This window comes from Cryptomeria japonica, chromosome 11, assembly GCF_030272615.1.
Source record: "Cryptomeria japonica chromosome 11, Sugi_1.0, whole genome shotgun sequence".
NCBI lineage: Eukaryota > Viridiplantae > Streptophyta > Pinopsida > Cupressales > Cupressaceae > Cryptomeria > Cryptomeria japonica.
In genome coordinates this window covers 351,451,513-351,479,087 of record NC_081415.1, presented here as the reverse complement: position 1 = coordinate 351,479,087, position 27,575 = coordinate 351,451,513, and the positions used below count along the sequence as shown (strand labels likewise).

Below are 27,575 nucleotides of genomic sequence, written 5' to 3'. Positions count from 1 at the left end.
AACAACTATGATTTGGAGTCAAGTTACCCTTGGGAGCAGTTAGAAGAATTCAAGGAGTATGAAAGCATGCACAATGATTTCGACATTCCCAGTACCATGAAGACTCAAAATGTTGATAGCATTTGGGAAGAACATCAAGAGTGCAACCTCGTGGGGCTAGAGGAGCAATTTTCTCTTGATGGTATGTTTTATATTTTGGATCAGAATGACATGCTAACGGACTTTGCATTTTTAGGATTGCCATAGAGTAATGGAAATCTTCATTGGTTAGGGATCAATTGTGTGGGAGGTATTCTACTAGTGAAGGAGCATTCAGCACCACCAAGAGATCTCGAGATGAAGTTCACATGAATACCAAAGTAGCGCAACATAAGCATGGGGGAGCTACTTTATTGCTAGATATTTGTGCAAAAGATTACCAACAATGTATGTTGTAGGTTAATGGCTTGTTCTCTTTTCTCAATTCTTTGGCTTGCTTTTAGAAAGTCTATTTTGACAAGCTTTTGCGTCTCGTCCATTAGCTCAACTTTGTCCTGACGCATGGCCTGACAAAGATTTAAGGCAACAGCATGAATGGAATAATCTTCCGGCCTCATATGTTCTTGTTGCTTGATCACAGTTTAAGTAATGAACAGTCATTAATGATTTCTGGATTGGATCATACATCGAGTGTGGTGATCCACCCCTGGATCTTAAATGCAAGTTCTGATCTTTTTGGGGAATTTTCTGATTTCTGATTTTTTTTTTGTTTTTGTGTAGTTTCTGATTTTTTGGTTTTGCAAGTTTCTGATTTTTTTATTTTGCTTGGATTTGCAATGAAAGTGAAATACAACAATAAGGAATGCTTTAAAATAATAGAACAGCAAGAATATACAAACTAATGAAGGGATTTATGAACTTTATTGAGAGAATTTTGCCAGTTACATACCCCAATAATCAAGTTCAGGTCTGATGTTAAGTCTGGGACAACAAATTTGCCACGATTTGAGGTTTATTACTCCAGGGTGGACTCCCCTATGTCTGATCTGCACTATCGGATTAATTTCAAAGTCTGATCTACTGCTTGGAAAGCCTGAAAACCTCACGTCCCAGCTGAAAAAGGCTGCATAAAGCTCTTGAGAATGTACGGTTGGCTGTGGGTAAAAAGGAGGGGTGATGAATGAAAACAAACAACTCAGATCTACTCCTTGGTATTAAAATTAACAATGAAACCCTGCTCCGTCAGCTACTGCAATTTGAATATGAGTCCCTTCTGCTGATTTCTTGAATGAAATAATAAACCAGACCCTTGGTAGATCTTTCACTCCTGTAGGCCTTCCGAATTGAAGGAGTTTTCATCCCTACAACCTGCAATTTTTGCCCTGAAATTTAGAGCTCTGAAAACCAAGTTTTCTTCTGTAAAAATGATGCCAAAAGATTTCAAAATGAAGCCTCCAATGTTGCTTTATTCCCTCCAAACCCTAATTGAACTTTTAGGGTGGCATCTTAACTTCATTTTTTGGAATATTCTAAACTTATGATTTTATTCCCTTTCTCTTCCTTAGGCTGATCGAACCTTATGAAGTCCCTTTAATTTATTAAGTTGAGTTTTAAAACAACTTTTATGTCTCCTAGGTGCCATACCCTCATGGTGGTCCCCTTAATTAAGTGTTATCCTCAGTTTTGGCTTGCTCAAATTGTGGGATAACCCCTACAAATTTTGTCCAATTTGTAGCCCATGTTCTCTAAGCACGTTGATTGAGATAAAATTCCGTTGTCTCCGTTCGTGACTTAGCCCTTGAGAAATCATCTTGATTTGAAGTCTGAAGTTGTGAATTTGAAAGATTGAACAAAATGCCTTTTAGGAGTTAGTTTTATTTTTGTTGTTTTAGTGTATTGTCAGGTTTAAAACCCGACTATATACCTAGAAATCAAGTTCAACTGTATTTCGGGCCCACAAACCTGAAATACACATTAAGCGTATGTGACTTGGTGTAGTTCGGGTCCACAAGACCGACATACACCAAACCCTCCCTACACTGAAGTCATAACAATATGGTGTGGTTTGGGTTCGTAGACCCGACCTACACCACCTTTACACATCCTTGCATTCAATCTAAAACAGTGGAGTTTAGGTTTACCAACCTGAACTACACCTTAGATTTATCCAAAGTGGTGTAGTTCGGGTTGGTAAACCCAAAATCCACCTAGGGCATCCTTCAAATTGGTGTGATTCAGGTCCATAGACCTGAACTACACCTCAACATATGTTTTCCCATGTAGTTTGGGTCTGTGGATCCAAATCACACATTGAATCTTACTACTTTGCTCCCAACATGTGAATCGGGTTCATAAACCTGGTTCTCACAAATGTTTTCACCCACCCACTTTGAGTGTAAATCGGGTTTATAGGCGCGATTTGCATTTAACTACATGTTTGCCCTTAGGTGCAAATTGGGTGTATAGACCCGATATACACCTAATACTTGAGAAAATTTTCTAAGTTGTTGGAACTTGGAAGTATTGAAGATGTTTTTCTATGATGATGATTTCATCTAATTCTGGAGGACTTTTTTGAACTCTGATGCTGTTCAAGCTATTTGCAAATGTCAGAACCATATCCACGGAAAAAGACAATGAAGCTCAAGAAGCAAGACTCATATCCGGTCTTCCCACCATCCTGAGTGGTGTCAAACATTGCGAACACCCGATGATTCTGAAATACAGGCTACCTGGAAACAATATGAAGTTTTTTTGAAGAAGGATGATCATAATAAAGATGTCTCTGGACACTTAGTCATTTTTATGAGTCTCTAGTGTAGTGGCATTTTGTAATTCTGATCAGCACTTCAAGTGTCATTTTGTATACATAATTTTGCATGTAGGATTGCACAAGTCCTAAGTCAATTCGAACTCTACTTTTGACTTGGTCATAATTACTTGAGTTTTCCTAATTTTGCTCATTGCCCCTCCTATATATATGAGGGTGCTCATTGTAAATTTTATCTTTTATTTTATGCAACAAAACTTTGCCAAAGTGAAAAGCAAAGTGAGACTTTGTGTTCAAATTGTGATTTTGCAAGCTCAATCAAAATAAGAAGACAAATATTGGCTTTCAAACTTTGTGTTGGAATCAAAGTTCCCAGACTCGAACTCGGCTCGGACTCGGCAAGGCCGACTCGACTCGTGACTCGGCTATGACTCGGCTATGACTTGGCAAAATAAAAAACCCTTGAAATTTAGAGATTTTTAACGATTTAAAACTTGTTTCATGCACCCATTATTGAATAAAGCTTAAAGACACTATAACATCATCAAATAGAAGCTAATTTGATCACATACACAAACATACATCCATCACATGCGTAGAAATGTAAATTGTAGCTGAAGGAAATAGAAAACATAGATATATAGAGTTATAAATGTTGTCAAATGTATATAAAATCCATGACATCAAATGTTCCCAAACATATATATAACTGTAAACAAAAACAAGTCTATGGCTCAGGCTCTAGCTCATCCTCAGCCTCAGAGTAGTCTGTTTGCCTCCTACAAATGCGTCTAAGGTAGGTCCTGGATGACTGAGAAGCCATAGTCTCTGCCCGTGAGGTGCCTGTGCCGGATCGTGCTCTATCCTCCTCCTCTGCCATAGCCACAGCCTCAGTCTCTCTGTTTGCCTGGTCAACCCACTCATGGTCCTCCTCAGTGAAGAGGGGATCGGTAGACTCAGTGATCCACTCAGACTCTGGATCGATCTCCGCTAAAGTGATCGGAGAGGAGTCAGTGTCCAAAATCTGTCTGGTCCTAAGACGGAGGTTGTAATGAACAAAAACAAGATCATTCAACCTCTCCACAGACAATCTATTACGCCTCTTCGAGTGGATGTGCTCGAACATGGACCAATTGCGCTCACATCCAGAAGCGCTGCATGGCTGGCTCAAAATACGGATGGCAATTTTTTGAAGGTTTGGGGTTGAGGGCCCAAACATTTGCCACCATCTATCTGAAATAACGAAAAAGAAAAAAAAATCAAACTCATTTCCAACTTTAAGGCTAGATTATAAAATCAAAAATTAAAATGCATAAGCCATAAACTTAAGAATCTTAAGTTTACATATATTTCTACCTGGCTGCAATTGTGTTCGAGCCTCTATGCACATGCTGCTTGCGAAGATTGCCCCTTCTCGATTATTATATTTATCCAGCTGGAGCGTTGTACTTGAGGCTGTGCCATCAGTACACAACTTTTGAACCACTGTATACAGGCCACTAAGAACCTCCTCATCTGCCTTGAAGTCATCACGAAATTGAAATGCCGGATTGAGGTAATAGGCTGCTGCATGGATGGGCCTGTGAAGCTGGTTCTGCCATCTCCTATCAATAATCTTCCAAATGGGGCCATACTTATCCTCATCTCCTGCATATATGGACCTAATGGCCTCCTTGGCCCTATCCATACCCTCATATATATAGCCCATAGAGGGCTTCTCCCCATCAACAACTCGTAGGAGAACTACGAGGGGCTCAGTGACCTACACATAATGTTAAACAAAAACAATTAAGTCACAAATTAAATTAAAAAAAAAGAAAAATTGCAAAGTTAAATTGTTAATAAATTAAAATTAAATTACTAAATAGTAGATACTAAATGTTAAATTGTAATAAATTTACCTGCACAGTTTCTCCACAGGGGGTCCAAAAACCTGGCTCATCAAAAATGCAATTTACCACATCTATCCCTGCAGTGGTCGTAGCATAGGATGAGGAAGTCCACTCCTCACCAACAAACATACGCCTCAAAGCTGCCTTTGATTTTATCAAGGATTTCAGTGTGAGGAAGTCTGAGGCAAACCTCGTGATACCAGGACGAGCCAACTCCTTTTGCCCCGTGTATTGCCTCATAATGCTAAGGACCAATGCATGATTGTAGATAAACTTGCTGATATTTTTGGCCCTTTCAACTATTGATTTCACCCATTCAAGCTTACCAATATCCTCCAACATGAGGTCAAGGCAATGGGCCGCACAAGGAGACCAAAAAATTTTCGGGTGCCTCTCCATCAAAAGTTTACCTACAGCAATTTTAAGTTAATTAGAAATTTTGATGTGTTAAGAAAATTTTAAATAATCATAGATGCCTCTCCATCAAGACTTGAAAAGTTCAAAATTTACCTGCAGCAACATAACTTGCTGCATTATCTGTCACCATCTGCACCACATTTTCTTCCCCCACCTCTTGTATGACTTCCTCAATAGCCTCACATAAGTATGTGGCATTTTTCACATGTGAGTAAGCATCAATAGATTTCAAGAACATGGTGGATCCTGAAAATAGAGTTTCAAACTTTCAACAAATCAAAATTTAATTTATTCAATGCATTTAGGGAAGTACAAATTAGAATGAATCATGATCAATCACCTCCGCAGGAAACAAGAAAATTTAGGAGTGTTCTATTCCTCCTATCGGTCCAACCATCTGTCATGATGGTGCAACCCTTTTGGCTCCAAGACTGTCGGTGGTCCTCTAGCTCAACTTTCATATCCTCAACCATTTGTAACAAGAGGGGGCCACTTAACTCAGCATCGGTAGGGGCTTTAAACCCTGCACCACAAATGGTTATGGAATCTACCATGCCTTGCCAATAAGGAGACCTGTCACAAATAGATTATGATTAGACAAAGTAGCGTTCAACTTCAAACTATAAATTTACTTTTAAACTTAAAGCAATCAAATAAAAAAGAATTACCTGGCTGCAATAAATGGAATGTTGCAAAAGTACCAAAACTTGCAAATTTGTTTTCTTGCAGCATCATGAACCTCCTTGTTCCAACCCATGCCCTCAAGCGAGGGTTGTGCCCCAGGATTACTACGCGGCACAAAATAACTATCCAAACTGGATTTCCGAACTCTAGGGCCAAAGGTAATAGTGCCACTAGGAGGAGTAGAAGTAGAAGCACTAGCACTAGCAGAAGCACTAGGGTGAAAGGGAGGCATGGAAGAACCCTCTCCAACACAACCTATGGATGTGGATGCGGATGCGGATGCGGATGTGGGTGCATGGGAGCCAATAGCACTTAACTCTTCCAATTGCCTCTTCTTAGTTAACTTTTCTTGTTCATGTGTTTCTAATTGGACATAACAAAAACGTTTTGCCTCAGGAGTTTGTAATTTGCATACCTCAATATCATGGCCAGGTATGCCGGCAATATGGTATTTAAATCTATTGATGCCACCAAAATTAATTTCTTTACAAAAAAAACATTTTGTTTGATTTTTTTGTCTACCAATAAAGTCTTCAGTATATTTCCAAGCCTCATCCTTTTTAGGCATTGTGAAAAATGAATGTTTTTTAAACGTGAAGGCTGCTGCAATAAGAAAATTTAATAAAGTTATAAACTAATAGAAAAAATCAGCAAACCCTACTTTAAAAAAAAAATAAAATTGTAAATACATGTTTACAATTTTTTTCTAAAAAAATGTAGGGTTTGCACTTTGCTATTATTCGACTTCTCTCATTGTAATTAAGCTAAAAAAATAAAAACATTCAAGATTTGGAAAGTTAACTGTTAAACTAAAAAAAAATTAACAAACAAATGAAAAAAATCCATTAACATATCTAAAAAAACCAGCAAAATCTACCTTACCTCTTTCAAATGAGTTGAGAAGTCTTGCTTTGGACTCCTTGATGCTCTCAATGCAAGCCTATGGCCTCCCCAATGTGATTTGTGGTCTCCTTGATGCTCTTCTTCCTTGCTGGTTGCAAACCTATGGCCTCTTGTTTTCCTTCCTCTCTCTCACTTTTCCTCTCTTCTTCTCACAACTAACAATTAGAAGACCTTTTAGGGTTATATGAAAGAGAAAGGTAAAAAAAAACAAATGAAAAAGCTTTTATTTTTTTTGTTTTTTAAAATCCGAATTGCCCATATCGCGTGGCCGAAACCTGGAGCTCGGACTCGGCGAGTTTTGGCAAAACTCGCGGAGTCCGAGCCGCAAGTCAGCAAAACTCGCCGAGCTTGGCTCGACTCGCCAACTCGGCGAACTCGCCTGACTCGCGGCGAGTTTGGGAACTCTGGTTGGAATCATCTTTGTTTATGATATAGATGTTCTTATGTCATTTATGCTATATATTCTTGAGAGATTGAGTTGAGTAGTGAATTGTGTGAAATAGTTTAGTTGTTCAGATTTGCTAAGTAAACTTTGTGTTACTTCGAGAATTTGGAAGTAAGAATTGCATGTGGATAATAGATTAAAGACTTTGAGCTTTACTTTATTATCTTTAGAAAATTTTTATTAATTGTATACAAGTAACAACATAAAGACTTTGCGCTTTATTTGTTATTTCAATAAATATTGGTTCAAAAAGAGTTATTTGTAAAAAGGTTGATAGGAGAGTAGTAAAGTGAAGACTTTGAGCTTCATTGCTATTTTTCCGTCCTGGAGAAGCGACGAAAGACTTTTCACTTTCATAGAAACTTCACTTCTTTCATCTATTTATTTTGTTAATGTACTTTTGAGTTGTTTCACAAGTTACTTATGCTCACGATTGTAACTTCTTTTCTAAAGAAGAGAGAAAAGATAGCATTTATTCTGAAAAAAGAGAATGAAGTGATGTATAACCAAAGTCTATATTAGGATTCATAATTAGAGTTTGTTGTAGAATAGTTATAGTAAGTAAAGGGGGAGCCTTCCCTTATAATTAGGAGAGATTTATCTCACACACTGTGTTTGAAATCACCATTTTGCAAACCTCCCTGAGTTTACAAAATTTTCAACCAACATTAAGTTACTTGATTAAAATAATATAAAGTAACTTTATTAAATAAACACTTTATTAAAATCAATCAAAATATTAAAGTTATTACTTTAATATTCCAAATTTTTATTGTGAGACTATCACCCATCCTTGCCACTGGAAATTGATGCTGTATCTGGTACCAAGGTGATGTTTGAAAAAAGGCTACTATCAATCACCTCCTATAAAATAGGACCCCTCCTAAAAATATAGGAAACTGTCTCCGATCATCCGAAATGGCTCATGAAGCATAGCAGACCATCTCCCAATCTCTTCCTAATAGATAGGTACCCTCCAAAAAAATAGGAGACTGTCTTCAAACATTAGAAATGGCTTATAAAACCCCCTGCATGGCTCCAAAAGCTTCGGGAGGTCAATTGGCTAACTACCAATCCCTTTCTAGAAAATAGGGACCTTCCTAAAAAATAGGAGACTAGCTGTGAGCTCATAAAATGCTATGCAAACCTCCCCAAAGGACCACAACCCCCGTGAATGGGCTCCCTATCCACTGTACTGACCTACGAGAACCCTGATAATAGACCAACCTTGCTAAAAATATTAACCTAGGAAATGGGGACATTAGAGTCCGCCCTTCCCAAGATTGCTTGTCCACAAGCAATTCTTGACTGTATACCAAAACAACTACCTTCTATACCGGTATGCACAGACAAAGTGCCAATTGCGACTGTCTGCCAACCACCCTGATCCCAAATGATTCTACAAAAACCCGTACCCGAATCCCTTTGAATGCAATTGCAACCAAAAATCATGTCAATGCTCGACACTCTCTGAAACTCTACAATTGGGTGAAGAAAAACACTCCTCATGCTCATTCTTGGACACCAAATTAGGAATTTGCTATTCCCACTACCCAATAAATCCTGCTACTCCACACTAACACCATCAACATACTGTAGCATCCTGCATTTCGGTGAAATCCAAGTCATAGAGCTAACATGCACCTGTAAGGAGAGATGAGCATCCCTCATCCCAACTTGAAGCCCACTGTACTCAACACCCACTGATTTCCGTTGCACCTCTCTGAATAAACCACCATTGTGGTGCCAATAGTGGTGATGCAACTCAACGAAAACTGGATAGAATGATCTACCAAGTGAGTCACCACCTAAATTCCAAACCACTACATCTTCAGATGCAGTGTGCATGAGGAGATGGAAGCATCTCGAAATGTCATCAACACAAAACCACCATCTAGATCCTATAGGTCCTCCATGGATGTGAGGAATAATTAGAATAGATGCGAGACAATATCCAATAACTCCTCCTAGGTTGTTGACATGAGATAGAAGAATGAACTCATGATTGGCCAACAGACTTGTATAGGAGCAAAAGGTGTCTCTAGTGACATAGGATGATAGGAAATCGCCTCTATGATGTTCTCCAAACTGGAGAAGATAATCCCGCTCTACTCTAGACTCTTGAATAGCTGCTACCCTCCAACCACTTGGTAGGAGATCCATGCACCAAACAGTATAACGGCCATCTCTTCCCATAGTAGGGAGGAGTACCTCACAAACAAGGGCTAGAACATCAACACCAACCGACTCACCTCTCACCTTAACGCCATAATCCTGCTGCAACACACACATTAGTGCCTCTTGATCATAAATTGTAGCGATTTCTCCATACCTAAACTCATGAGCCAACGAAATCTCTAAGGTATACCAACCAAATGCATGAGTCTCTATGGTATGCATCCCCAATCTCTGGGATTGGACAACTACATCCTCTACTAAGGAGTCATCCACTAGGTGAGACGTGTCACAAACAAACTCATCAAGTGCCCCATGGATGTTCAAGATCCCAAAAGAACCTGTATCACTCACATCACCGTGAAACAACCATCCGTGAAAGAAGACCAACAAAGAGATGTGACGAATGCTCACATGCCAATAAGTCAATACACAAGGTCTCCTAGTATTCTTGTTATGACTCCCACCGGTAATATGAATGATACCAAGGGTGTCAACATACCCATACAGACCAAAGGAATTTACCTCATACTCAATCTCTATCCAATAGACATGTTTCCACACACTCCCAAGTAACTGAAAAGCTGATGTAGACCGTGAAAAAGTTGGAGGTGTAATGTAATCCCCAGTAGGACAACCACTAACCCATTCCAGTTCGGTGAAGATAAAGTTATCAGCTAACAAATAGATGGCTGCTACAACATAAGAAATTGATGGCAAACCCAAGGATAAATTGTGGTTGCATGTAACACCTGTTGTCACAAAATTTTGTAGCCTTGTTGAGCTATCAACTCAACAACCTTGTGAAACATGGAAACAACCCTGAAGTGTGGGACCTTGCGCAAGAGGTTGAATCTCTGGAGAAGGTCGACTTCCTTCTCAATCTAGGTGCAAGTGTTGAACTAACCCAACACTTAGAATTTTACTTCGAAACCCATCCTAACAGCTTGCAGAGGAAAAGGGAAGAAGGAAAAGCTAAAAAAAAGGAGGTGATGCACCAAGATAAGAGATGTTCCTCTCCCCACCTAGAAATGACACAAAGAACAAATTGAAATACCCCGGAGATGCACAAACTTCAGTTGCATGAATGACCCCAAATGCATGTATGGAGGTTAGAATTTGCTGAATGTGAAAGGGGAGAAGGTTTCCCACAAGTCACACTCAGAAACAAGTTAACACAACATATATATGAGAGAAAGCCACAAACTGTACACTTAAAATGAAGGTAATAAAACATACACAACATGCATAAGTTGAAGGGAGGCAAGAATGCTAATATCAATTCATTCTCAGCCCAAAGGCCAAACTTGCAGTTGCAGAATTGCAATGAAATATACAAATCTTCAAGAGAAGTGAAACAGCAAAGAGTAGCTCAAGCCAGTAGGGAGAGAACCCTTTACAGTGAGGCTTAACAACCTATATATAGCAAATTGGTTGCAAAAGAGAGACCAGTGGTCCAAGGGGGGGAATCCTTGACTCTAGCGTGCGTAGAAGAATGTTAGTCCGAGAAAGCAGGGAAGTGCACAGATCTGATATGGTTGTGCGTGCAAGCAACTTGGCCATACCCTAACAAGGCAATCCCAAGAAGAGTACTTTTAGAAGGTGGATTGCCTGACATTCCAAGGTTAGAGCATGCAAAACCTGATATGAAGGCCATTAAGTAACCATAAATAAGCATGGTCTTGGACTCCACTTGATGGCAATCTTGTAAAAAACATTAAAAGCGCTCCTGTAGCTCCATGAATGAAAGTAGACAAGTTGTAGGGGTTGGTGGAGCATTAATAGCCTTGAGTTTTGTTCATGTCATCTGGAACTGTCGCAAGTTGTCAGAAGTCAGACGTCGAGCCCTCTAGAAAACGTTGCAAGGGGAGAGGTTTTAGGATTCCAAGGTCTGGAAGAAAGGAGGAAAGGGAGGAAGGAAGGTCCGGAAACCTGGGGTCCCGGGATTTTGGGGTCTGGAAGGAAGGAGGAAAGGGAGGAAGGAAGGTTCAAAAACCTGAGGTTTTGGGATTTCGGGGTTCGGTTTGAAGAAGGAAAGGGAAGGAGGAGGGTTCAGAAACCTGGGGTTTCAGGATTCCGAGGTCCAGAAGGAAGAAGGAAAGGGAAGAAGGAAGGTTCGGAAACCTGGGGTTCCGAGATTCCAGGGTCCGGAAGGAAGGAAGAAAGGGAGGAAGGTCCGAAAACCTGGGGTTCCAGGATTACAGGGTCCCGAAGGAAGAAGGAAAGGGAAGAAGGAAGGTCCGAAAACTTGAGGTTTTGGGATTGGGGGGTCCGGAAAGAAGGGAGGAAAGGAGGAAGCTTGCCGCCTCCTTACAAGATAACACTTAATATTTTATGATTCCATTGGTTTTGTCCTTGATCAACTGGGGCCGTGCTAGACATGGAACATATCTCCGATCGGTTCTCCCTGATGGACCAAGGGTGTCATAAAATGACAACATCACCCATCAAAGACAACTCTTGAGTGGCTGGTCCACTATGAGTGTCAACAACAAAATCAGCACCACCATTGAGAAAATTATCAGCAACTACTAAATTTCTAGTGTTAGTTAACCCTTACTCATCATAAGCCATAGAGTGGTGAATACCATGAACATAACAAAAATGGAGCTCGTCTTGTTGAGCCAACCACTAGGAAACACTAACCTTCACAAGCCAACCCTCAATCAGACCTTGGGTCTGATCTGGTGCTGCTGTCCCAAGGCAAGCAAATTTAGTCTTTCCCAAAGAAAGCAATACCAAAAATATTAAGTCTGCCCTCTACTTCTTGTATACCAATGAATGGAGGGTCTATATCATTTTCTTTTTCAGGAGTATAGATAGCTAACTCATGAATATAAGGAGACACAGTGCTGCTGTCCTTAATTAGAGATTTTAGGACTGATTGTACCCTCTCTTCCGTGACCTTGGTAGGCCCCACAAATTGATGTGTTTTCCACTCCTATCCAACTCCAAGGTGTAACACTGTCAAGACTTACTGGATAGACCTCAGTAAGATGGACTCCTTGAGTGTGGTAGATCTGAAACAAACAAGGACTACTGCTGCCTATAACTGGGATCTGTGAGATACAGTTTGATGTCACCAGGTTCAGCACTTTACTCTAAGCATAAGAGCTGTCCCAAGTCTTAGCATGAATGTTGAGCAATGCTATGCTCAAAATTGCCTCAGTAGTAGCTGGAAAAAACCTCCACGAAATCTGAAACTGTGAACTCTCACTGCCTCGACCAAGGAGAACATGCCAACTCCCCAGAATAAGGGCAAACCACGAAGTGATGTGACTGGCCTGCAACCAATCAGCAAGCTCACGACTGAGAAAATGAGCCTTCCTTTGCTAAGGAGTATCCTCAAGTGTACCAATCTGATCAATGCTCCACTCCTTATTGTGAATCTCACCCCAATCCACCTGTAGATGAAACAATGGGGTCACATAGTGGCTGGTAAGAAGATGAGCAGCACCTTTATGTCTGAAATTTTCATCCTTATACCTCAAAGGGTCATTCCTATGACTCCCAACAACCTCCATTAATTCTAGTTGAGAGTCCCAAGCATGAATACCCAATCGAGAATGATCCCCAAGGACCAATGCATCACATGAAGAGACTGCATTCCCAAGTGCCATAACATGCCCTATATACTCTTTATCTATCTCCTCACTTGCATATCTCATATCCGGTGGTCTCCCAAGAGTAACCAATCATCTCATGATGTGAGATGAGATCACCCTCAAGTTGGAGATTACGTTCCAACTCATGCCCTACATCACCTTTCGGATCCCACGCTGTGCTATGTTCGCCAAATATACTGCTAAAGCCAAGTGTTGATCCATCTTCAAATTCATACAGTGGATTTTTATGTCTCTTCAACTCCCATCTCAAACAATGGGTTATTGAAGGATACCCAACTCTGATTTTGTGAAGAAAGTGCACTGCTGCTATGGACAAGGCCTAAATTAGGATTATAATACCTGTTAACATTGATCCCATAGCTGTCCCGACTCTCTTGTGCAGCCTCCTCATCACTTCCAATGGTGTACTGTGGATCCAAAACATCAAGATTGCTAACCTCATGCTCAAAGTCAGCTGCAAATGAAGATAAATCAGATTTCTTCTCCGAAATAAAATCAACTTCACCAGTGCTAACCTATATGCTTGTACCATGCTCTGATTGAATGGTTGCCTTTTTATTTTCAGACTTAGCCTCATGCTTGGATCTAATCATTGTACTACAGAACCCCTTAATATCTGGGTCCCTTATAAGCTTGGTGAGTCCATCTATTAGCTCGGTAATTGTCTTACTAGAAGTATCCATCAATCCAATCACTGTCATAACCCCTACCGGATGGCAGGAAAACTTTGCTCTGATACCACTGTGGTGATCCACACCTGGATCTTAAATGCAAGTTCTGATTTTTTGGGGGAATTTTCTGATTTCTGATTTTTTGTGTTTTTGTGTAATTTCTGATTTTTTTTCTTGGATTTGCAATAGTGTTCCACGGGTGTTGGGGACGGGGGGACACGTTTCCGGGACGGGGGACCAAGGGCCTAAGTTTGGGGACGGCGGGGGGGACGGCGGCGGGGTGGTGGTGCTGATATAGTTATACGTATACATATAGTACTTGAAAAACTAGTTTTGAAAAGATGTATGACAGTATTTCAGTATAAGAATTACATTTCAAATGAGACTATAGGAAATTTGAAATACTAAATCTAAATACCAAGATTTCTTCAATGCTAATTGTGTTGTACTTGTTATATGGAGCCTAATTAGACTCGGAGGTTAAATTTTCCCTACTTCTATCGGTGTGGTTTCCCCCTATATTTTTCAACGGGGGTTTGGGGGCAGTGGCCCCAAGTTGGGGTCAAGGGGTAGCGCCCCTTGCGCGTTCCCTGTCGCGATACAGGGCGGGGTCGAGGGGTAGCGCCCCGTGAGGCCAAAAATACTTTTATTATTTTCTAATGGTGTCAGGTGTTATTTTTCTATTGGCCCACGTCCAATTAGGGTTACCCCTTAACCCCCCAAAAAGTCACATGTTTATAAAAAAATGCTTTTTTTGTTTGCTTTTGACATGGGTGATGGGAGACGTCTGGGCGTCTCCTCGTCCCTCGAGAGACGTTTGCACGTCTCTCGAGAGATGGGGAGATGCCGGACGTCTCTTGGGAGATGTCTCCACGTCTCCACGTCTCCCTCGGAGACGTCTCGGTGTCCCGGCGGCGCTTGGGTGGCGGTGGCGGGACGGCGGGGGACGTCGCGTCCCCGTCCCCCTGTCCTCGAGACATTTCTTACGCGGGGACGCGGCCAAAAAGGGGGGGGGGACGCGTCCCCGTGGAACTTGCAATGAAAGTGAAATACAACAATAAGGAATTCTGGAAAATAATAGAACAGCAAGAACATACAAACTAATGAAGGGATTTATGAACTTTATTGGGATAATCTTGCCAGTTACATACCCCAATAATCAAGTACAAGTCGGATATTTAGTTTGGAACAACAAATTTGCCACGATTTGAAGTTGATTACTCCAAGGTGGACTCCCCTATGTATGATCTGCACTATCAGATTAATTCCAAAGTCTGAATTGCTGCTTGGAAAGCCTGAAAACCTCACGTCCTAGCTGAAAAAGGCTGCATAAAGCTCCTAAGAAGGCACGGCTGGATGAAGGTAAAAAGGAGGGGTGATAAATGAAGACAAACAACTTAGATATGCTCCTTGGTCTGAAATACAACAATGGAACCCTGCTCCGTCAGCTGCTGCAATCTGAATATGAGTCCCTTCTGCTGATTTCTTGAATGAAATAATAAATTAGACCCTTGGGAGATCTTTCACTCCTGTAGGCCTTTCGAATTGAAGGGGTTTTCATTCCTACAACCTGCAATTTCTGCCTTGAAAGTTAGAGCTCTAAAAACCTAAGTTTTCTCCTGTAAAAATGATGCCAAAAGATGTCATTATGAAGCCTCCAATGTTCCTTTATTCCCTCCAAACCCTAATTGAACTTTTAGGGTGGCATCTTAACTTTTTCGGAATATTCTAAACTTATTATTTCATTCCCTTTCTCCTCCTTAGGCTGATCAAACATTCTTATGAAGTCCCTTTAATTTATTAAGTTGTGTTTTAAAAACAACTTTTATGTCTCCTAGGTGCCATACCCTCATGGTGGTCCCCTTTATTAAGTTATTTTATTAAAATAATATAAAGTAACTTTATTAAATAAGCACTTTATTAAAATCAATTAAACTATTAAAGTTATTACTTTAATATTCCAAATTTTTATTGTGAGACCATCACCCATCCTTGCCATTGGAAATTGATGCTACAACTGGTCCGAGGGCGATGTCTGAAAGAAGCAGGCTACTGTCAATCACCTCCTAAAAAATATAGGAAATTGTCTTCGATCATCCAAGATGGCTCATGAAGCATAGTATGTTGATGATGTAGCGTCAGAAGTAATCCTTCAGGGCCGATTAGTAGATATTCTATCGGCCTTACATATCTAGTAAACCAATTTACTTATGCATTAAATATCGAACATATTGCATTATCGGGTTTCAATGATTAATCATTTAAAGATGTTTATCGAGTGTGTTAACATTGAACAATATAACCGATTGTGTTATTAATGAATCGGTTTGTGTATAGTCAATAATGTTTTAGTGAAAGCTGATTTAGAGTGTCATGAAAAGACACGTCCTTATTGGAAAGACATCGGAGTCAATATATATGGTTAATGCATCTCCCCTCTTGGTTCGTGGTGATAGATATATGCGATATACTCAGATCAGAAACACACGAGTTAAGACTTTATCATAACTTAGATGCAGATTGAAGACATATATAGTCAGTAAGCATATTATATATTCTTTGGCAGATCACGTTATCTACTATTGCAGTCCGATCTTCTACAGCAGGCCAATCTTCTACAGCAGTCCGTATCTTGTGTGTTATACTGTTGTGTGCATAAAACTTCAAGCAATGAAGCTATTCTTTGTAAATCATAGTTAAACCTGATTAAATATAACTGAGAATTTTGTGGCTGGGTTTTTCACCTTCATAAGGAAGGTTTTCCCAAGGTAACTTAGTGTCCATACTGTTCATTTGTGGAGAATTGTTGTTCTTGTTATAATCTGATCATAAATTAAACATGGTATCAGAGCCACAGTGAAAGAAGATCCTGATCAGATTCTATACAACTTCTAAGTATTCTCTCCTCTCTCCGTCGAGCAGTACCTCTAAGTCTCGAAAATGGTGAACGGTCTTAAAGTTGAAGATAGGCTTGAAGGCACATCTAACTTCACCTCGTGGAAGTTTAGAGTGCTCATTGCACTTGAAGAAAATGATCTTCTTCAATTCATAGAGGAAAAGGATTTATCCGAACTTGAAGATCATGAGGAGAAATTGCAATTCAAGAAGAATGCAATCAAAGCAAAGAAGATATTAATCGACTCTGTGAGGGATCACTTGGTGCCTTTCATCTCCAAGATGACAACTGCAAGAGATATGTTCAAGACCTTGGAGGGTTTATATGAGATTAACAACGTAATTAGGGCTCTTGCCTTGAGACACTAACTCCACCAAGTGAAGATGGCAAAAGGAGACTCAGTCATCATCTACTTCATGAAAATTTCAGAATTGAGAGATCAACTATGCGCAATTGGGGACCAAGTGATAGATAAAGACCTTGTTATGCTAGCCTTGAATGGTCTGCCTCATTCATGGGAGCCATTTATCCAAAGCATAAGTGGAAGGTCAAAATTACCTAAGTTTGATCGACTCCGTGCAGATCGTATTCAAGAAGAATCAAGATTGACTGCCAGAGGAATCGTCAAGAGTTCTCAAAATGAAGATACACATGTTCTTGCCACTCAATCTACCAAGAAACGAAAGTATTGGAAGAAGGGTAACTTCAAAAAGAGTAGAGATTTCAAATCAGATTCTGCACTTAATTCTAGGAAGAGGAAGAAAGATCTCTCTCACATCCAGTGTTTTAGGTGTGACAAGTTTGGTCACTTTGCACAGGATTGTTTGACAAGACCTAATCATCAAGGAGCAAACATCAATGAAGTCTCATCTCAGAAGTAGGATGAAGATAACTCCAATGGTTTTCTTTTCATGTCAACATTATCAAGCAATGTTCCTACAGACAGTGATACATGGTTAATTGATAGTGGAGCCTCCTGACACATCATCGGTCATCGGGGGCACCTTTCTGATCTAGTGGAGAAAGAGTCACATCTCCAAGTCATTATTGGGGATGATGCTCGCTATGCTGTAAGAGAAGTTAGTGCTACATCTCTAAAACTTGAATCTGGAGTTTCTCTACACCTAAGTGATGTATTGTTCGTACTAGGGATCAAGAGGAACCTTGTGTCTATTTCAGCCTTGGAGGATAAGGGATATCAAATTACATTTTCTGAAGGAAGAGTTCTTGCTTGGCCTAAGAACTCCAGCATCAAGATTGCTCGTGTGATCGGAAATCGACATGAGAGTTTATACAAACTGTCCACTCTCCCAGTTCAAGCTCTTATTCATGATTCTTCCAGTTCCAGCGAACTTTGGCACAAAAGACTTGGAAATCTTCACTTTAGGGCTCTTTCGTCTTTGGAGAAGATGGTAAAATGTATTCGTAAACTTATTCATGTAAATGATGGTACGTGTAAAGGCTGTGCTATGGGTAAAAATATTAAAAGTTCTTTTCATAGCAGTCAAAGTAGGTCTAAAGAAATACTAGATCTTGTACATTCAGATTTATGTGGTCCAATGTCAATTCCATCTCTAAGTGGATGTTTGTATTATATAAATTTTATAGATGACTACTCTAGGAAGACTTGGATTTATTTCTTAAGGTCTAAAGAGTCTGATGAAGTCCTAGGTAGGTTTAAAGAGTTTAAAGCTCTTGTAGAAAATTTATCTGGAAAGAAAATTAAAACTTTAAGGTCTGATAATGGAGGTGAGTACACCTCGGGTAGCTTTCGTGATTTCTGTATTGAGGCAGGAATCAAGAGGGAGTTTTGTGTTACTTACAACCCTCAACAAAACGGGGTTGTTGAAAGGAAGAACAAATCTATAGTTGAAGCTGCAAAAGCTATGATTAATGATCAAGACCTTCAGATTTTTCTATGGGCAGAAGCCTCTAGAACAACAGTGTATGTTCAGAATAGATGTCATCGGATATTACAAAATATGACTCCTGAAGAAGCCTTCTCAGGTATCAAGCCTGATATCAACCACCTGAGAATATTTGGTTGTCCTGTGTATGTTCATATTCCCAAGGACAAGAGAACCAAGTTGGAGCCTTCTGGCAAGAGAGGAATATTTGTATGCTACAGTGAAACCTCCAAAGCCTACCGTATTTACATTCCTGGACAAAAGCAAATAGAGGTTGGCAGGGACGTCACATTTGAGGAAGATGTTGCATTCAGGAAATCAAAGGGCTCATGCATTGAGATAGATGATGAGACTCCTCAAGACATGGATGTTGATCATGCTCCTAAGATTCAGAGGGAGACTACAGAACCTTATATGGGTAATGATCCAATTGAACCCTTGGATCCCATTGATGGGCCCAAAGATATTGTTGTGTCTCGAAAGAGACCTCTTTGGGCATGAAACGCTATGCAAGAAGCAGTATAGTTTGCCGCTCCTAGAGGAACATTCAAAGAAAGACCACAAAGATTTTCTGGTTATGTTGCATTAATGTGTAATCTTATTGAGTCTGGACCTTCTAGTGTAGAGGAAGCCGCAAAACAAGTAGTTTGGAAAGATACAATGGGTGAGGAGTCAATCCATTCTCAAGAACAATGTGTGGGATATTGTGCCTAGACCAAAAGGGAAGTCTGTTGTATCTTCAAGTGGTTGTACAAGATAAAACATGCAACTGATGGTAGCATTGAAAAGTACAAAGCTAGATTTGTGGCTCGTGGCTTCTCTCAACAAGAGGGAATAGACTACGAAGAAACATTTGCCCCTGTTGCTCGCTATACTTCCATTAGAACCATCATTGCCATTGCAACAACTAAGGGATGGAAGTTGAATCAGACGGATGTGAAGACTGCCTTTCTCAATGGTGTGATTGAAGAAGTCTACATCAAGCAACCTGAGGGGTTCGTGATTCATGGGAAAGAATCTCATGTGTGTAAATTGAAGAAAGCCCTATATGGTCTTAAACAGGCTCCTCGGGCTTGGTATGAAAGAATTGACAGATACTTAGTGGGTTTGGGTTTCTGCAAAAATGATGTTGATCCAAACCTTTACTTCAAGGTATTCAATGGTGATATGTTGATCTTGGTACTTTATGTTGATGACCTATTTGTTACCGGAGAAGATCATCTCATTGATAGATGTAAGAAGGAGTTGACTTTTGAATTTGAGATGAAGGACTTAGGACTTATGCACTTCTTTCTAGGGTTGGAGGTGTGGCAGAGGCCCAACGGGATTATCCTAAGTCAAGGAAAATACACCATTGATATCTTGAAGAGATTTGGAATGACAGATTGTAAACCTATGACCACACCAATGAAAACTAATTTAAAGAAACTAAGGGAAGCTGCAACTAGTTCAGATCTTGTGGACCCTACTATGTACAGGCAATTGATTGGGTCCTTGATGTATCTAGTTAACACTAGACCAGATATTTGTTATGCAGTGAGTGCACTTAGTTAGTTCATGAGTGAACCTAGACAGATACATCTAGTTGCAGCCAAGCATATCTTGAGATACTTGCATGGCACAATTGGATATGGTTTAAAATACTCTTCCAGTGTGGACCTGATTCTTGAAGAATATTCTGATTCTGATTGGGCAGTGAGTGTTACTGATCGGAAGAGCACCTCTGGTTGTTGTTTTAGCTTAGGATCTGCTATGATTTCCTGGTGTAGCAGGAAGCAGTCTTCAGTAGCTCTGAGCACTGCAGAGGCAGAATACATTGCAGCGTGTGTGGCAACTCGAGAAGCAGTGTGGCTTCGTAAGCTCCTTGCAGGATTGTTTGGACAATCATTGGAACCTACTACCATTCATTGTGATAATCAAAGCTGTGTGAAGCTTTCAGTCAATCCAGTTTTCCATGACAAAACAAAGCATGTTGAGATTCAGTACCACTATATCAGAGATATGGTACAGAGGAATGTTGTTCAGTTGAGATACATTTGTACTGAGGAACAGACGGCTGACATTTTCACCAAGCCTCTTGCGAAAGTGAAATTTGTGCATTTTCGAGACAAGCTTGGAATTGTGGAGAATGAAGCCCTTGTTGAGAGGGAGTCTCAGCATTAGTGATTACCTGATATGTATCATTATGCATTCTTCTCTGTGAGAGAAGTTTAAGGTATCAGTCCTTGTCATGCATTCTTCTCTGTGAGAGAAGTTTGAGGTATCAGCCCTTGTTGTGCATTCTTCTCTGTGAGAGAAGTTTGAGGTTCTAGCCCTTGTTCCACCTTCCACGAGTAGGTATGGTGGATCCACCCTCTGCGAGTAGGTATGGTGGATGTCATGTATAGACTCTATGACTTAGCATTTGTGTACTCACCCTCTGGGAGTAGCCATGGTGGTTGTGTTCATTTGTATTAAGAAGGATTCCTCCCTAGCTAAGAGGGAGTGTTGATGATGTAGCGTCAGAAGTAATCCTTTAGGGCCGATTAGCAGATATTCTATCGGCCTTGCATATCTAGTAAACCAATTTACTTATGCATTAAATATCGAACATATTGCATTATCAGGTTTCGATGATTAATCATTAAAAGATGTTTATCGGGTGTGTTAACATTGAACAATATAACCGATTGTGTTATTAATGAATCGGTTTGTGTATAGTCAATAATGTTTTAGTGAAAGATGATTTAGAGTGTCATGAAGAGACACGTCCTTATTGGAAAGACATCAGAGTCAATATATATGGTTAATGTATCTCCCCTCTTGGTTCATGGTGATAGATATATGCGTTATACTCAGATCAGAAACACACAACGAGTTAAGACTTTATCATAACTTAGAGGCAGATTGAAGACATGTATAGTCAGTAAGCATATTACATATTCTTTGGCAGATCATGTTATCTACTATTGTAGTCCGATCTTCTACAGCAGGCCGATCTTCTACAACAGTCCGATTTATTATCTTGTGTGTTATACTGTTGTGTGCATAAAGCTTCAAGCAGTGAAGCTATTCTTTGTAAATCATATTCAAACCTGATTAAATATAATTGAGAATTTTGTGGCTGGGTTTTTCACTTTCACAAGGAAGGTTTTCCCAGGGTAACTTAGTGTTCATATTGTTCATTTGTGGAGAATTTTTGTTCTTGTTATAATCTGATCATAAATTTAACATAGTAGACCATCTACCAATCTCCTAAAAAATAGGGACCCTTGTAAAAGTTAGGATACTATCTCTGAATATTGGAAATGGCTTATAAAGCCCTCTGCACGGCTCCATAAGCTTCGGGAGGTCAACAGATGAGCTACCAATCCCCTCCTAAAAAATAGGAGACTAGCTTTGAGCTCCTAAAATGCCATGCAAACCTTCCCAAAGGGCCACAATCCCCCTAAATGGGCTCCCTATCCATTGTATTGACCTACAGGAACCTTGATAGTACGCCAACCTTGCTAAAAATACTAACCTAGGAAATGGGGACATTACATCGAGCGCATGCAGGGGGACAACAAGAGATCTCCCTTCTTTCTTTCCTTGCTTCTCCAAACGAGCCTCATGGGCTCTCTTTGTTGTTGCAATTTCCAGATGAAATTCAACAAGAGATTGGATGAGTCCTCCTGAGAAAGGGAAATCGGAAATCTTTTGGCTGGCCATAAGGAATAGCTACTTGTTGCTAAGAGGCAATTTACTCTATTGCTGCAGCTATGGTGGTTGAAGCATGAAAGTCAATGGGGAGGAGGGAGATTCGGAAGTGATTGGATAGGCGATTGCACCATGAGTGGATAAGAAAAAGCAGGTGGAAGAGTGGCAAGTTGTGTAGAAGAAATGGGAGGAAGTGATAAAATGGGTGAAAGCATGGGAGAAGAGAAACAAGACTAAGAAGGGAGAAAGGTGCGAAAAAAACGTACCTGCTGTGTCGTGGTCTGTACTAGATGTTGGAAATGGTAGGAAGCTCAAGGAGGGAAATGATGTTTCCCAACGTGAGAAAAACTGATTGATATTACAATAAATACTACAAGATGATGGCCTGGAACTATGAGGACTTGAAGGGATACAATTGGGATATTGTACATGGAGGATTATAAATTGCAATTTCAGACTTAATTCTGCTATCATCATTCAAATCAGCCACCACTTGATTTCATTTGCATTGCACACAGCAATGGATTGGGAAGTATTTTCATTTAATGGATGCAGCATTTTTTGAGTTAGTGACTGTTGGTATAGAATTTTCAGCCTTTACAAAAGTGTTTTCAGTCATTGCAATGCTCACATTTCCTTCTCTCGCAAGATGGTTTTGATTTTGCACTTGTTCCAATTTCAAGTTGCAAACTTTAGGAAAATCATATTAGATTTTGTTGTTCCTAGACTTGAACAAGTAAATCTTTGAGAACTGTTATTCAATGGCTTTAGCTGAAAAAAATGAATACCTCAGCCCATATAGCTCCAGATTGTGTAGAAAACTAGGTGATTCATGACTGTCATAATCTGTTTTATGACCTGCAGACATGTTAATTTCCATTCTTTCTTGGAAGGAACAGTTTATAGCATCATTAATTAAGATCATATTGAAAACGTTGAGAAATAATATTTGAAGTTTTTGCTCATTTTCTTGGTTCCAAGATGGAAAGCTTGTACTTTTGGTATGATGAAATCTGCACATCTTTTATCTTATAGTCCATACAAAGGGAACAAACTGTCTTTCAAGAAGGTGAATAAATATCAAAGAGTGCATGGGAATATTGTGGATAAAAGTCGTCATAAACTCCTATGGCAAGATGGACGTCATTTGATAGAAGAGGGATCTAGACTTTACGAACATGACAGTATGGTTCTGTTTTTGGCACAGCAAAATAGGAAGTTCAAAGTTTGTGTTTCCTTGAAAATACAAGTTTTAGTTTGGTTAATGAGTTGCAATGTGGTTTTAGCAAAAAGCGAATGGGTTGTGTTTTGAACTTTCATGTTTGTAAAATGCTCTAATCAGTTAGAATTGTTGGTGAATTGACAAGGCATTACCTAAGGACAAGCAATTATGGGGAGGCAAGATTCATAATATCCCTTTTCTGGTCTGTTCCAACATTTTTGAAAATGCCCAACTTGCTTGGAGAGCACTAGCATTATTGTGATAGTATTCTGACTGTGACAGAGACTTCCAAGCGCTAAGAGGAGTACAATGGCACCATTTGTGTGCAAATCCGACATTATGGGAGCACTCCACATTTCTTGGAGAAGTATGTCAACTTGGGAGAACACCAACTTGGACATAGCTCGATTTTGTATGTCCTCAAGATATGGACGGTGGGTTAGAATTCATAATTTGCACTATTTATTATTTTCCATGACTTTGGTGGTTGTGAAGGAAATCCTTAAATTATTAATTAATTAAATTAAGTTGTCTAAGCTCAGATGATTTTTTTAATTAATTATTTTATAAAGCAAGTTTACGAGGTTTAAAATATAAAGTTTAAATTAATAAAGTTGTTAAAGGTAAAAAAAAAAAGAGAAACTATTTTTTCTAAAATGATACAAAAGTGAGTAAGGAGGAAAATAAATTCTTGACATATTCATTTCACAAACCCAATTTGGAGACGTGACCAATTATTCATCTTCAACTTAGTATGGAAACCCTATGGTAAAATTAGTTTCAAGAATAAAAAAGATCCTAGCCAATCTATAGGTGGAATCATATAGTATTCACATGTGTGCAAAACTTTCAAAGATTGTGGAGATTCTGCCTAGGTATTGAATTAATGTTTTCTTCAATTGATGCCATGCTTGGAGAGAATTTGTAAATTATCATAGTTCCAAGGAGTTTCCTGACGGGGGGACATGGGGACGGGTTTTGGGGGATGGGAGACCAAGGGCCTAAATTTGGGGACGATGATAGAATGGTGGGGGGACAACGGTGGAGCAGTGGTGGGGGAGTGGTGCTGATATAAAAATATAGGTGAATTGAAATCTTCAATGAAAAATCTGCAATACAACATCTTTGTGAGTGCCCCATGAAAGGCCAACCAGTTTTCACAAAGTTAAAAGGTTGCAATTAATATTTAATGCCATGTGCCATATAGCAAGTGACCCGATGACATCTCCCAACAGAGGTGGTGGAGGTAGTTGGAGTTGTGGTGTTGTGGGGGACGTTTCCCCTGTGATAACCCCTAAGGTATCACCTGATATAAAGTTATTTAATAATGTTAAGATATGAACCAATTAAATTAGATTATTGCAAATACATGGTTAATATGATAATACAAGTAATATATTAAATAGAGAAAAATATATTTAATATATAATAAAGGAAAGTGTGATTTAATTTGTAATGTATTTAAATATATATATAAGAAAATGTTATATATTATTTAAATATATAATAAAGAAAGTGTATTTATTATACATGTAAAATTATATAATAAAGAGGAAATTATTCATTATTTAAATACATTCAAAGAAAAAAGGCAAAACAATGCATAAAGTCCTAATAGACTATTAGGAGCCCTCCCGATCACCCCGCATGAAGTGGTGTGAGGGTGGGCTGCAATTACCACCGCACCCCTTCACGTGGAAGGGGACCTGTGGAGGGGTACAACCCTTCACGGGGTATTAAGGAGGGGAGGCAGCTGCAGCAGTAAGAAAGAAAAAGAAAAGATGGAAGGTAGAGCGGGAGTAATATTCAGGGAGTGGGACTTCTGCTACGAACCAACAGGTAAGGGGTAAAGTATTATCATTTACTAAGTATTATTATTACTTAATATGTTAATGTTAATTAATATATATTGTTCATTGAACATAGGTAAGGAATATGTAAGGCAATTAATTAAGTATTATAATTAATTAATATGTTAATGTTAATTATATATATTGTTCATGGAACTTAGGTAAGGAATATGTTAAGGCTATTTATTATATGCATTGATGGATACAATTAATCAATATACTAATCTACACACTAAAGAATGATTAAGGAATATAGATGTGAATAAACAAGATGTAATGCATATGTTAGCAATGGTAGGGTACATTTGATATATATATGTTAAAGAATACATTAGGAATACATGTTAACATAAAATGTGGATTATGAAATAAAATAGTACTAAATTGTCAAAAAGTATTATAAATGTAAATGTAAACACATGTTGGAGGCCATAGGGAGGAAACTCCCTTAGTCTAAGAGAGGGATTATGATAATCCCTAGGGCAGTATATATACTGAAGGTTGATATGCATATTAGTTGATTAAACACCAACTAAGAAGAGACGGATCTGGCCGGTCCCCTCTGAGGACTTGGATGATGAAGGCATCACCCAAGGCAAGGAATAGACAAGGGTCTTCCTTGAAGGGCTTGGGTGTAAGAGGTTACACCCAAGACAGGATTCGAACTCAACTTCGATTTCCTGAAGGGCTTGGAACCAAGGGGTTCCAAGAAGGCGAGCTTCACAGCTGCCTAAGGACATACTTTCGTATGGCATTCGTATCCTTTTTTTAGATAAAAATTATGATCATGCTAATTAAGTGTTAAAAATAGATTGTGAATTAAAATGGTTTATATATATATATATATATCTATATGTTGTGTTCTAACAATCTGTTTTGCAGGTTAATGATCTCTAACTAGTAGGGACATTACATCCCCCAAGTCCCCAAGTCTCGGAAATGTCCCCCTATAGGGGACACAGGTTTTTTTGGGGGGGGACTCGTCCACGTGGAACACTGTAGATTATTCAATTAATATCTGCAAGAAAATTTTAACTCATATAAGAAGAGGATTTGGGATGGGTTTTGAAATGAGTGTGATAAAAACTAAAAAGGTATAAATCTGGTAGCTCTGTTTTTTAGATGTCATTTGTTCTAAAGGAAGGTCATACAATATGAAGAGCAAGTCGTGACAATAAGAAAAGGGCCAGTGATTCATTTTAAGAAAGTTTTCTGCATTTTGTATTAGGTGCAAGTGTTGGAGATTACCATGGAATGTGACTAGGGCCGGGGGAAGTATTTAACAACTACCACTGCATTAAATTTTCTGTCCCTGTAGATAAATAGGGACATGGGGCTAAGAAGAGGTCTTAAAACTAGTCACAATTGTGATTAAAGGTGTTCTGGAATCTTACACAGCTAATACAATCTTTGTTAGTAAAAATTACAGTCGTATATTGCATGCCATTACATGTCAATGTAACCTCAGCACTGCTACAATTGTATTTCAGTTGGGGTGTGAATATAACAGCAACAATGGAAGAACTTTGGTTTTGAAAGAAGGATACATCAGTCCATTCATTCGCATCAGCAATCATTTGTACTTTCAGTTTGCATGTTAAGTATTTCACAAAATGTAAACCTACAACTGATTTACAAATAAAGTTATAATTTCTCAATTTGAATCCAATTGTTGAGTTCTTTCCTGGCTGTTTATTAAAATGCTCATGTCTCTTGATTTGATGACAACTGTTTGTGAATATTCCCAGATTTTGAAACAAGAGTTGCTACTATTATTAATCTTAAAACTCAGAAATATTGAATGGTCTTAATTATCCACCAACTGTTTGATCGAATTCCTGTGAGGTAAAGTTCAAAAAGTGGCAAGTTCAAAAATTTTGGTAGGGACATTACAAGACGTTACATCTACAATCTCTATCATGGCGGCTTGCAGGCTAACAATGTTGACAGAAATAATTTCAATCATCTTTGAAGTAAATTTATAGCCATGTTGTTGATGGGGAGAAGTAAACAATGTTTCGAGTTTGCAAAATTTACATAATTTCATCATAGACCCACTATTTTGGGGAAAAAAAAACAGAGAACAAACTTAGCCTTTATCTTTATACCTACCAGGAAGCAGAAGTTCATTTGCAGTTTTGTGAGACTGCATTGGGGTTCTGTATTTCCACCTTTTAAATATAACGTTTATGGTATTTCATTTTATTCTGTTCTCTTTGTAAGTTGGCACAATTTTTGAGACAGAAATTATCCAATTGTGCTTGGGCAAAGACACATGTTGCAAAATATATAGAACTGTGCATAGGTTCCGTTAGTCCCCAATACAAATTTTGCTTAAATGGTAGGTCCAAAACAATTAGTGATTTCACAGATTTGCGTCAGTTCTAGATCTCAGCTGTATTAAACTTTAGTGCTCAATCCCATTGAATTGTCAACTTAATTAAAAACTAAAGTTGAGAG

The 27,575-nt window shown here is 39.1% G+C and overlaps 2 protein-coding genes across 2 annotated transcripts in view; one reads left to right on the top strand and one right to left on the bottom strand.

Annotated features, from left to right (window-relative positions):
* LOC131079899 (PTI1-like tyrosine-protein kinase At3g15890) overlaps positions 1 to 27,575 on the top strand; it is a 158,964-nt gene that overhangs the window by 58,356 nt on the left and 73,033 nt on the right. The window lies entirely within an intron of this gene.
* Positions 3,412 to 5,843, bottom strand: LOC131079897 (uncharacterized). The gene is made up of 5 exons (XM_059213868.1): positions 5,727 to 5,843; positions 5,152 to 5,631; positions 4,651 to 5,051; positions 4,106 to 4,511; positions 3,412 to 3,982 (listed from the first exon to the last, which is right to left on the bottom strand). Exons 2-5 carry the CDS (start codon positions 5,294 to 5,296, stop codon positions 3,477 to 3,479), a joined length of 1,458 nt encoding a protein of 485 aa, XP_059069851.1. The 5' UTR covers positions 5,297 to 5,631; positions 5,727 to 5,843; the 3' UTR covers positions 3,412 to 3,476.